At 40.4% G+C, this 13422-nt stretch overlaps 1 protein-coding gene across 10 annotated transcripts in view; it reads left to right on the plus strand.

Moving 5' to 3' along the window:
* LOC147019951 (uncharacterized) overlaps positions 1–13422 on the plus strand; it is a 140623-nt gene that overhangs the window by 26423 nt on the left and 100778 nt on the right. For all 10 annotated transcript variants that reach the window (XM_085894855.1, XM_085894859.1, XM_085894849.1 and 7 more), the window contains 2 exons: positions 7965–8024; positions 12323–12382. In XM_085894855.1, coding sequence (XP_085750981.1) covers positions 7965–8024; positions 12323–12382 — 120 coding nt within the window. The remainder of the gene's footprint in view (positions 1–7964; positions 8025–12322; positions 12383–13422) is intronic.

Raw genomic sequence — 13422 nt, forward strand, 5'->3', positions numbered from 1 at the left:
AGCAGATATGACAAATCCTTGCATCTTCAAATTATTTTGTCTTCATTTGGAGATAAGTTGAGGGGTTTATTTGTTCTTGACATAATTTTAGTTAGCTTAATACAATCATCCTCAATCCTTTTAACTAATTCATCAGCAGCATCAAGTCCTCTATACATCTCAAACTTATCATATTTACTTCCTACATTTGATGTAATGTAATAACACAACTCACAAGGGATATGCTTTTGATATTTTTTTTAATATCATCAGTCTTTTCCAAGATGCTCTCAAAATCAGGATATGTTACAAATGGGTGTTTTATACATTTATTTGTTTCATTTAAATACAACTTTCTCACCTGATTCTGGCATCTCAACAACTGCTGCTTTATGATTAGACAATACTTTAAATGTTTATCAAGTCTTTGTTGAGATCGAAAGATATTTAGACATCTCTTACAAGGATATGATTAATGCTTTGATTTATAAACTTGACTACTTACCAATCCAGAAAAGTTTTTGATATAAGCATAATGAGCGGTTTCTTTATTAGTGAAATAAAGGAGATCTACATGCCGATCATTTGACCAAGTATAATTGAATATAGTATTACTAACTCTTAGAATTTGGACTTTGTTTTTATCAGTTAAACCATAAACATTTATTGATAGTTTCTTCATATTCTCAAACTTTGTTATATCTTTTAAGCTCATGGGTTCTCCTCGAGATGTCTAGATTCCCACTTTCTAATTTATTCTCATATTTCTTAAACTTTGAAACTCTTTCACAGTCCCTTTCCTGTGGATAAAGATGTGCTAAGATACTCCAGAGAAAGCATTTATTTTTAGTATTTTTAATATTGTTGCGGTTCTCGGAACTGCATGCCTCCAAAGCAATGGCATCCAACATATAGCGGTCCGTAGACAGTTATTCCATTAATGTACATTTCGAATAGATAGTCCCTTCCCTTTTGTTTAATGGGACAACGGGATGTGCGTTGCGAGGATCTCATGGCTAGGTCTGTTTACACCACTAACTTCATTTCTACTCTTCTTTTCTGCTTATTCCTGAGATACATCCGAATCTGCGTCCTCGCATAGCCCAACACGTGCAGCATGTGCTGCGGCCGGGGGAGGGGAATAGCAAAGCTGCGACAACAACCACGCCACGTTGTACAGGACACAAGTGTGCAAGACACTAGCGGCTCGTACTTTTCAACCCATTTTTGGATTTCATTATATCGGCATCTTCTTTTCCCTCCATACCTTCATCTAATTATTATATCTGATCATTCCCCTCAATTCCTGACACAGATTGGGTTTTGCCCCGCGCACACAATAACAGAATCAGGCAGGTGCGAGCGCTGGCCACGTGTTTAATGGGGGATCCGCGCGTACTGTACGCAATGTGCTCGAAGGCAGATTTGTGCGCCGCTCGCGATACTTTATCATCATACAGAGCAGAGCACGAATGGCACACATCTTGGTCTCGTCTGTGCATGGGTTTGCCATAACATCTTATCTTTGATCCTCGCTGGCGGCCGCGGGTGTTTCCCGTGGACAGGGACGCCCTCTCGCCTCTCCGGCCGGTGAAGCCGCGATCAGGCAGGGGCATGCTGTGCAGCTCGGGCCGCATGGCGCATCACGGAGCAGGCACATTGACCAGCGCTAGTAGGGGGTGCCCGGGTGGGCATGCGGAGCTGACACAACCCTCGGCCGGTTGTCGGGGCACGGTCCGGTAATTCGTGCAAGGCAATTCATGTTGCAGAGTTCGGTGCAGGGCGATGCCTATCATGCCGTGAGGTCGGAGCGAGACGATTCCACAGCTTGGGGTCATCTTGCCGGAAGTGGGGTGGAGCCGCTTCCGGCCATCGTGGACGGGCCGTGCGGGAGCCGGGACCAATCAAAGCACCCGATTCAGGTGACGACGCATCATTTCGGGGTGGCTCCCCGCCCCACACCGCGGGGTTTATAAAAGGCGGATGGCAAAGCCATTATCCCTCTCTCTCTCACGCGCTGGATCTCCAACTCTCCTTCTTCTCCCATTCGCCTGCGACTCTGCTTTCTTCACCCGCCGTCATCGCGACGACTCCGCCTCCACTTCTCCACACTTCTGCGCCCACACGTCGCTGACTCCACCCACCCACCTGGTCCCGTCTACCACTCCGGACACTCGCTCTCGACTCTGCTTTCTCCACCCTTTCCGCTCTCGACTCCGCCTTCTCCACCCAAGTCCCTCCCTTCACACCCGATGGTCGCGCCTCATTCTCTGGACCAACGTTAGCTGCATGAAGTGCCACGAAGCAAGAAACGGCGCGTCAGCTGTCAGGGAGGTGTCGCCCAGTGGAGCATCCCCCCAAAACGTATTGGTGGCACGATCGGGCAATTGTGCAAGGTATTCGGAGACCGTTAGCCTCATATCTTCTACTCCTTTTTCTCTTCATTAACTCCTCTTCGTGTGTGTGTGTGTGTGTGTGTGTGTGTGTCCTGGTGCCTGTCCTCGTAAGTTAAGATTGCAGATGATTATTATTGTTTCGGGTTAAGTCTGCTCCATGTCTGCTTTCGTAATTTGCTTGTATTATTGTCGCACTTCACGCTTCTTTCTATCCCTGCATTACACACACCAATAAAACTATTCACTGTACCACATACCTTTCCTCGCCTGCTTGAAATAAATAATTATTATTATAATTGTTCCCTGCTCGTTTTTGTCTGTTCTTTCATTGATCCAGCATGGTCCAAATCCAAGCTTAGCCGGGACTTTATTTCCAAGATGCATTCCTTTTAGCCGGTACGTCCTTGGAAGTGTCGCTCGGCTGGATCCGATCTGGTAAAGTGATCCGGTTCGGACAAGGCGTACCGAGGGCGTGTTCCCCGGTAATTAAATCACGTGATTAATTAGGTAACCCAGTTAACCCACAGACGGGTGGACCCAAGGTCACGGGGTTGAGTTATTAGCGTTCACGGTCGCTTAGCATCCCGCCGCGTCACAGAATTATCCGTGTGCGGTGGCCTACAATTCCGGGGAGCCTGGTGGGAGCCGAGATAGCTCCCCCCCCCGGTGGTCTTCTCACCCGACCCCCAGCCCGCAACAATATTAATTATTGCCTTTTTATTCTTTATATCCTTAGGTAAATCAATATAAGAAGAAGCCTTTAGCCGAGTGGATTTAAGAGTATTAAGATCAATGTATGAACCATTCGCAATGTTGAACCCACTTCCTTGTTATTGTTCTTCTAATTCAAATGTAATAAGCTCTTCAGTGATGGGAGATTTAAGGAAGCTATCAATTGATGTAATAAGGTTTGGTGGATTTGTTCTCATATATATTTTTTCAATAACATTATCTTCTCTTGAGGAGGTAAAGGAGGCTCCAAGATATATTTTGAATGATTTATGCATTTTCAACATTCTACTAACAACCTTGATAATTGAATCCTTTGAGACATGAATCGCTTCCCAAATGGATCTTGCACTAATATTAAATCTTATAAGTTTTACCTCAATCCGATCTGTAAAACATCTTTGAAGAGTTGTTATTTCAAATGGTTTTGTCTCAATGACATCTCCCTCGAATCCAATTTTCCTCTTATTTCTCTTCAAGTTTCTCTCAATGTTGTTTACGTGTTTTTGTGATTGAAGGTGTTTTTTATAACCCTCTTTTTTTAAGACATCCTTACAACAGACATCACAATGTTTTGTTTCTCGTTCAAATGGAGATATTTGTCTGAAAAGATTGAATGTGTGTTTGGTGGTTTGAAGGTTTTTTTTTATAACATTTATATTTATGATTACAATCGTCACAGTATGTTGTATTCACCATGTTTATATCGAAAAACTTTGCTGAAACTAAAATTTTCTTGATGAAAATTCCATTTAATTCATAGGTGAATCTGTGCTTAAAACCATTTTACCCACCAACTTCTTTCACTTGATAAATACAATGTATCAAGACACAAAAGACAAGTTTCTCTACATTTGTAAAAGATTTTTACTCAATCATTTGTGAAAGATTTTTACTTTTACTCAAGATTCACTCAATCTCTACATTTGTAAAAGATACTGAGAAATATGTTGAGGATTTAAAATAGAATAAAGATAAATATAACAACTATTGGATAAACACAATTATGGTTAATAATATGAGTTCTTCAATTTCCTTTGGTGGAAGGGCTTTTAGTATATCTGGAAGAACATCAATTATAGTAGCTCCAACAAAAGTTTCTCCTCTCCTTCTGGCAATATATTCAAAACTAGAAAAGCAATGAAATGAAAAAGTATCAAAAAAGAAAAACCTGATGGTTGAAGCTTTAGAAAGAAAATATGAGACCATCAGCATTATGCAAGGAGAAATTTGTGTTTTTTTCAACAACCCGAAAGATGTAAATCTTGATGAAATAAAGGATGTTAATATATCAGGTGAAATGACATTTCATCCAGTAGTAGTTAAAGACCATTTTAAAATGACCTTTAATATAAAAAATGTGTTAGTTGAATCTGTCAATGAAAAAAAGTATATAGATAGAGATGGTAATGTTTTTTTTTTCTAATTAAATATGAGTGATTATTCAAGTGAAGATTTTGAAGATTATGAGAGTGATGATCGTATCTCTGTTGGACCAGAAGACAGTTATGATTCTGAGAGTTTTTGTTCAAATGATAGTTATGAAAGTAGTTTTATAGATGATTGTGAAAGCACCAATAAAAGTACCGAAGATGATACCGAAGATGAATTTTATTTGGAGTAAAGTTTTACTTCATAAATGTGAATAGTATACTAGATCTTGAGCCTCTTGAATTCCCTGATTCTCCATTTGACAAATTTGAGAATTGTCCTGCATGTGATAGAGTGGGATTAAACACAGAGTCAGAAGCCCATTAACAATGACCCAGTAGTTTTGGTGTGATTGGTGTTACACACACACACACACACACACACACACACACACACACACACACACACACACACACACACACACACACACACACACACACACACACACACACACACACACACACACACACAATGACATTTATTTATTAGATATGCCCAACCAACTTGTCATCAGCCTCTCGTTCACACTTTTATGAGCTGTACTATCAAAACGTCTCCCCCAACAAATAAGCCTGGAATGCTTCAAAAACCTATAACCTAATTATTGGTCAAAAGCCAAACAATTCCTGGACAAAGCATTGAATAAATGGATATTTCTCAAGGAGGAAACTAAAACACATATATCATCAGAAGAACAAGGAACAGACCCCAACTAAAGAGCAAATCTGAACGACACCGTCAGGGTGGATAACCTGACTTGGGATCTGGTGGAAATAATCTGCATTATTCTGGCCCAAAGTTTCTTTATGTCGAGAAGGTTTGTGCCAAGTTAGCTGATCTGTATGATCTCAAATAGTTGTGGACAAATCTTTCAACTGGTTTGACTTTTTTCTTCCAGAAGGAGGTTTACACAGGTGCATTTTCTGCTTTCGAGGCTCCCAGGGCCTGGGGTGCATATTTTAACTGAGTTCCAGCTCATCCTCAGGCCACAACCACAGCTCTTTATCACTCTTTCTAAACCAGTGAGTTTTAAATGAGGAATTTGAGTCTGGTATTGATAAAATCTGAATCACTCGTACTGGTACTACGATATCTCAAGGTGGTTCGAAGTTACAAGTACCGAGTACTTGAAGGGATTGCTTTGGTTTTATTTTTGGAGTAAAAAATAAACTTTTTCCACTCTGGTGTGTTTCATCCTGACGAGCAACAATGTTTTGGCTCTGTTTGTCTGTCTGTCTTTGAACAGGATATCTCAAAAAGTTATGGACGGATTCGGACGAAACGTGGTGGACATATTGTGCGTGAGACAAGGACCAATTGATTTGATTTTGATGAAAATCCAAATCTGGATTCTTTACCATTGAGTGATAGGGCCAAAAATGATATATAGCACGATATCTCAGAGTTGTGGACGAATTATGACAAAACTTTGTGGACAGGTTGGGTGTGACAAGAAGGAATTGATTCGATTTTGGTGTGAAGATGTGGAGAAGAGAATCATTTTTATTTTTTAAGTGTTTCTTCACCATTGAGAAATGGGTCCAAAACAAGATTTATCATAAGGTAGTGGGTAGATGATGAAAAATATTTGGTGGATGGGTTGGGTAGGTGACAAGAACAAGCCGATTAGATTTTGGTTCAGGTCTGGATGCAGATCTGGCTTATCTGTGGGATACAAAATGTACAGTTCAGCCTGGCGGAGGTATGCACTCGACCTCGTACCATTCTCGTTACCCTCGCCGAAGGAGAGGGTACTGCATTTGGGTCCATTTGTTTGTTTGTTTGTTGGTCCACACAGAACTTTCATGTTTTTATCTGCAACCGCTTGTCGGATTGAGACAAAATTTTCACCATTGGTGTGACTACTCATGTAGAATGTTTTCATGATAAATATGATGTCATAGGTCATGTGGTGTGGCAGCCATGTTGGAAGAAGGGGAAAATTTGGACCTCTGTATCTCTGAAACTGCACCAAGGAAAAAATTGAAACTTGGCACACAGCAAGTACTCCTCATGGGGAAAGAGTTCGATTTTTTAATGATGTCATCGGTGCCCTCGTTTTGACGTCATAATTGCTTATGTAGAATGCCATATCCAATCAGTGTGAACATTTTTGAGGGTCATCTCGGAATAAAATGGTCCACAGAAGAAAAATTGATGATGTCATCGGTTATGTGATTGGGCAGCCAGATTGTTTAATTTTTTTTTAAACCTTCAAAAATCATCTTCTCTGAAGTGGCTGAACAGATCGAGGCAAAACTTTACACGTCTGTCTACCTGTCCATGAGGAACAAAAGCTTCACACATATGATGTCATTGGTCACATTGCATGGCAGCCTAGTTGGATTTACCCTAAAATCTATAAAAATCTTTGCCAGAACGGCTGGACAAATTGAGGGGAAACTTCACACAAGTGTTCCCAAGCCATCGGTGTACAAGTTTGTTTCAGAATAATTGATAGGTCACATGGTTTGGCAGCCATATTGGATTGAAAAAAAATATTAAATAATGTTTTCTCTGGAACTGCTTCATCAATCGAAGTTAAACTTCACAGTTATGATCTAGTAGTGATGAGGAATACATGCTTTAAATTTCAACCTGATTGGGCACATGGTCTGGCAGTCAGAATTATTAATATTTTTGATCTGGGTTCTTCCTTTTTAATTTTTTAATTTTTTTTGGTAAAATATGGCTCACTTGGCTGTGCCTGGATGGGTTTGATGGTAGAGGAGTAGCAGCTGAAATGTGAATCTATCCAGGTTACTCCTGATGACTTCAGCTTTGCTTTTCACTTGTTGGTGTTCCTTGTGATTAATCCAATGCAGGACTGCACCTATTTGGTCTTGCATTTGATTTTCATTTGAATTTATTTTAATCCCATTCTAAATTCAATTGAATAATGAATAATAATACAAAAAAAGTCATGGGTCAGGGTCAGGTGTCTGATCAAAGCGGGGTTGCATCAAAGCGGGGTTGCATCAAAGCGGGACGTCTTGGTACCCAGTCATCATTGTCAGCATTTATCAAGTGGCAGTTCTAATTATGTCTCTTATTAATTATGTAACACACCAGTACACAAATACCACACAAAAGCAGTCCTGGCAATGGTCTGCAATCTCTGATTGCTCTTTTTCTTATTTCTCTTTACTATCCTTCAGTGAGGAAGTGTATATGCTTTTCTTTGATTTGTGTGACTACTCCACATTATGTTGAACATCTTATATCAACCATCTTTATCTAATGTCACAGGATATTCCATTATAATCGTCATGCACCCCTTGGCCTAGAGGGAGGTAACCCTCAGGAAGTGACAAGGAAATAAAAAGTTAACTTTGTGGGCCCGAATCTCTATCACCTCAAGTGCAAGCAATTCATAAAAACCACTTCATCTAATTCCCAATGTTTGGTGTCCCTCTTTCTTTCCCACAGAAGCCACGGGGGTTTGGGGATTGTCTATGGGATGCAATCTCCACGATCTTTCCTTTCAAGGTATGATGGAACATATTACTCAACACATGAACACTGCATCATTCACCTCCAGAATTATTGATTTGTTCAAAATATGTCAAGCAGAGATTGTTGAACCACAAGACACATTTCAGGGGGCGTGACCCGAATGAGGTACACAACTGATGATGTAATTTGGATGAACATTAAATGAGAATAATTATAGTTTTTGTGTTTGCTGTAAGTTTCTACTTTCTTTTAAAGGTAAAAAAAATTCCTCAAAATAATACTGAAGAAATTATCATCTGTTTTTATTTACTCTGTCACAATTAATCCTTCCTCTGCAGTGCTCAAATAGGGCTGGCAAGATGGCAAAGAGGTACGCACACTCGCCTCAAAGCTGTCTAGCTTGAGTTTGAATCCTGACCTGGCTACAAAGGAGAACGGCACTCGGCAGAGCGCATACCTCTGCCAGGCTGAACAGTTTGCATTTTGTATCTAACTGACAGGCCGGCTCTGGATCGGCAATAATAATAACAATCAGCAACTAGAAGGGCACTCAGTTGAGCGCATACCTTCGCCACGCAATGCCTGATTCACGAGAACATCTCAGGCCCATTACATTTTTGAAATATAATGCAATATATCGTTTTTGGCCCAATCTCTCAATGGTGAAGAATCACTTTAAAATTAAATAACTATTATATCCAGTTTCGGATTCAGATCTTCACCAAAATCAAATCAATTTGTCCATGCCACACGCAGAACGTTTCCACCAAGTTTCATCTGAATCCGTCTACAACTTTTTGAGATATCGTGTTATATATTTGTTTAGCCCTATCTCTCAATGGTGAAGAATCACTTTAAAAATTCTAGTCGTTGGATCCGGATCTGGATCTTCACAAAAATCTAATCAGTTCGTACTTGTCACACACCGAACCTGTCCTCAACAAAATTTCATCCTGATCCATCCACAACACAAGCAGATAAACAAACAAGAAGACGTGCAGAACATGACACTTGCAAAATCCAGAAAGCAAATTTGACCTTAAAAATAATTGGTGGTTGATTAAATGACCAAATACACAACTCCTCTTCAAATTCGAAGTCAATCGGATGAAAATATGCCTGGTGTTTGCTCAATGGTTAGGGTGGTGGGCTTGGGATGCTAGGACCCTGAGTTCAAATCCTGCTCAGCTGTTGAAATAATACCAGGTGGGGTTAACTCGACCTGTCATCCTTCTGCGGTCGGCAAAATGAGTGCCAGCATGCTGGTATATTGTGTCGGAGTGGCGACCCATCCAGGATTGTGCTCAATAGCCAAGGAGACTGCTTACGCAGCACCAACACTCTGCACAGATTATGGTCCCAATGGATGGATGGAGGGATCAAAATTGACAATTTTAGAAATTCGGCCGATGTTGTCCTTTTGGCCAGTGTTGATCTCGAAAATACTTGGCGAGTTGAATTCATTGACCTGATGTGCAAATCCTCTTCAAATTTCAAGTCAATGAGATGAAAATTGAGGATTTTAAAAATACCTCCTTAGCTGTTGACTTTGGGCCTATGTTGACCGAAAAAATAATTGGCTCATTGAATTCAGTAACCTGAAATATAAATCTTCTTCAAATTTCAAGTCAATCGGATGAAAATTGACAATGTTAGAAATTCGGCCTATGTTGTCCTTTTGGCCAGTGTTGACCTCGAAAACAATTGGTGGTTGAATTCAGTGACCTGATGTGCAAATCCTCTACAAATTTCAAGTCTATGAGATGAAAATTGAGGATTTTAGAAATACCTCCTTAGATGTTGACCTTGGGCCTATGTTGACCTTTTTTTCGATGTTGACTGAGAAAATAATTGGCTGGTTGAATTCAATGACCTGAAATATATATTTCCTCTTTCAATTTCAAGTCAATGAGATGAATATTGAGGATTTTAGAAATACCACCAAAGTTGTTGACCTTTGGCCTATGTTGACCTTTTGGTCTACTCTACCGGTCAAAAGTTTTCGAACACCCCCATTTTTCCAGTTTTTACTGAAATTTAAGTAGTGTAATATTTCAATGTACCCTGAAATTAAAGCATAGAACAAATAAACAATTGCAGATAAAAAAGAAATCATGGAATCGTTTTGTTGAACAAAATTTAATCTAAATTTTTGACTCATCAAAGTAGCCACCTTTTGCAGATATAACAGCCGAACATACTCGTGGCATTCTTTCTCCAATGGAAATCAAATATTGTTTGGAAAGATCTTCCCAACACTGTTGCAGAAGTTCCCACAAATGTGTTTCACTTGTAGGTTGCTTTGCTTTCACCCTTCTGTCCAGTTCATCCCAAACCAGCTCGATGGGGTTTAAGTCTGGAGAGTGTGCTGGCCATTCCATGATTTGAAGCCTACCGTCTTGTTCTTTTTTTCTAAGGTAGTTCTGACATAGCCTGGAGGTATGTTCTGGGTCGTTATCTTGCTGTAGGATGAACCCCTGACCAATAGGCATAGACCAGAGGGTATTACATGGCGCTGCAAAATGCTGTGGAAGCCCTTTTGGTTCAGGGTGTCAGTCACTCTGTGCAAATCGCTGACTCTGGATCCAGCAAAAGAGCCCCAGATCATCACGCTTCCTCCTCCATGTTTGACAGTTGGGTCACACACTGAGGAACCATCCTTTCGCCTACTCGACGGCGTACAAAATCCCTGCGTGATGAACCGAAGATTTCAAATTTTGATTCATCGGTCCATAAGACTTTCTTCCAGTTTTCAGTAGTCCACTGGCGGTGCTCCATGGCCAAAGCAAGACTCTTTTTCTTATTTTGCCATCTTAGCAATGGCTTTCTTACTGCCACTCAACCTGTCAAATTTGCAGCTTGAAGTCTTGTCTTCAGAGTTGAAACTAAGACTTCCTTATTTAGACCAGTGTTAAGCTGTGCTTGAGGCTGCTGTCCTATGAACCGCCTATCACGCAATGCCACTCAACCTGTCAAACCTTCAGCTCGAAGTCTTCTCTTCAGAGTTGAAACTGAGACTTCGTTACTTCGACCAGTGTTAAGCCTTGCTTGAAGCTGCTGTTCTTTGAGCCGCCTATCACGCAAGCTGTTGACTCTCAGAAACTTGTCTTCTGATTTTGTTGTGGCTTTGGGTCTGCCAGGCAGCTTCCTGTCAGAGTTTCCTCCAGTTTCAAAGTGCCTTTTAATGGTGTAGGAAGCTGTACTCACCGACACCTTGGCTTCTTTGCAATTTCTCTACAGGAATGACCTCCAATTTTAAGGGTTATAATGGTCTGTCTGTCTTCCTTTGTTATTTGTGTTTTTCTCGCCATTATGACAGCAATATACTACTTCCTGCAGTGTAATATTGTCCAAATAATGCTTCAGAGGGTGTAGCAACACATTCTATTCCAACACTGCTTTTATCCAGACAGAAGGTTTGTAACTCATCAACAAAAGTTGGGACACCTGTAGGAATTGTTTGCATCTACTTTCAAGCCTTAATTTACTTCCATTAATGGCTGCAGAACAGCTGCAGTTGCTAACCCATTACTTGTTCCCTGAAAAGGATCGTTTTTGACAACTCTGACATTTACATGATTTTTCAGTTTTTGGTAATCTAAACTTTTTTTAACCTCTGGCAGTTTACCGCTTAGCTTTGTACCATTTCAGGTTTTTCGCTGTTCTTGAACTGCTTAAATTTCAGTAAAAACTGAAAAATGGGGTGTTCTAAAACTTTTGACCAGTGGAGTATGTTGACCTCAAAAATAATTGCCATGTTTAATTCAGTGACCTGAACTATAAATCCTCTTCAAATCTCCAGTTAATCATATGAAAATTGTCAATTTTAGAAATTCGGCCTATGTTGTCCTTTTGGCCGATGTTGATCTCGAAAATAATTGGTGGTTGAATTCAGTGACCTGATCTGCAAATCCTCTTCAAATTTCAAGTCAATGATATGAAAGTTGAGGATTTTAGAAATACCTCCTTAGTTGTTGACTTTTGGCTGATGTTGACCTTTTGACCTTTTCACCTCAAAAACAATACACTTCCTTCTTATGACAAACTATACCATGTGGTGAAGTTTCGTGAAGATCGGTTCAAAATTGTGACCTTTCGGCGACAGACAAACAGAAAGGGGTGAAAACACAACCTCCTTCACCTTCGGTGGCAGGGGTAAAAAAGACACAAGATGGTGTTGAAATTAATACAAATCATTGTTAAGAAACACTGAACAAGGAATCATATATTTGGTTCTGCAGTGGGTGACTTTCTCTCAGCAAGTGAAACCAATTTACCCAAACCATTTTGACTAATACCACGTGTTCTGTGTCGCTGTTTTTATCTTGCAGAAACAGAAGGGATTTTTGGATTACCTGAGGCATCCAATCTCCATTTTCACTCTTTTCAAGGTACGATGTCATTCATTAGTTCAGAAATGTGCAACTGCACCAACAATACATTCACCTCCAAAAAATATTAATTTGAACAAAATATGTGAAGCAGAGATTATGGGATCTCAGGAGACATGTAAGAATGGCACGACATGGAGTTGGGGGGGGGGGGGCATGTGCGTGTCTGCGCAGTGTGGTGTGCATCTGGTGTGCGGTGTACATGTGTCATGAACACAAACATGCAATGCAAATAATGAGGTGTAATAATCAATTTTGTGAATGTTCGTGCTATGATGGACAGTAACAAGCAATCTATCGGACCAGCACAAAGAGTGAAATTATTTTATCATTTTGTCAAGCCATTGTGAGGAAGTGAAGCTTGTTGTGACTGTACTTGTTGCAGTGAAATAAGATGTCTGACCAGATCATGGTCCACCATAATCTTCTTCCCCCTCCTCCTTCCTCCACTCCACCTCCGGCGGATATTTCAAGATTACGTTTTACATACATTGGGGATATTTGGTCAAAATTTTATGGTGAATGTGGCCAACAGATGTAGTATACAAGCATCACACATCACTTCCATGATCGCACTGAACAGAAAAGTAATCCTTTAAGTGATAGACATTGCCTCACCACAGGATTCATTGTACCAGTTGACACACTTAATCAATCTCATGGATTCATATACATTATATAAGGCCTTAGTTGCAGTGCTGTTGCCGGTTGTTGCAGTGCCAATTCCCAGCGAACTAGCATGGTAGCAGTTGAAATAGCCATGAATGGAGAATGGCGATGGCGATGGCTGGTTGATAGTTGCTTTATGTCAGCAAAACAGGAGGTAATTTGTTTATTCATTATTAGGTGGGATGTCTATCACCAGACAAACATTAACTGATTGTGGAGAGGATTGCACAGATCGAGGTATTTTAGGTGGTTGGGGAGGGATCGATGCAGAACATTGGCTATGTGTTATGGAGCTCTTGACATATACAGCCTCCTTGTCACTCGGGTGGCCTTCTCTTGTGTTACTCCTCCTGTGTGATTTATTCAAATTG

Source organism: Eptatretus burgeri, chromosome 9, assembly GCF_056783735.1.
Source record: "Eptatretus burgeri isolate ZD-2024b chromosome 9, Ebu_testis_v1, whole genome shotgun sequence".
Taxonomy (NCBI): domain Eukaryota; kingdom Metazoa; phylum Chordata; class Myxini; order Myxiniformes; family Myxinidae; genus Eptatretus; species Eptatretus burgeri.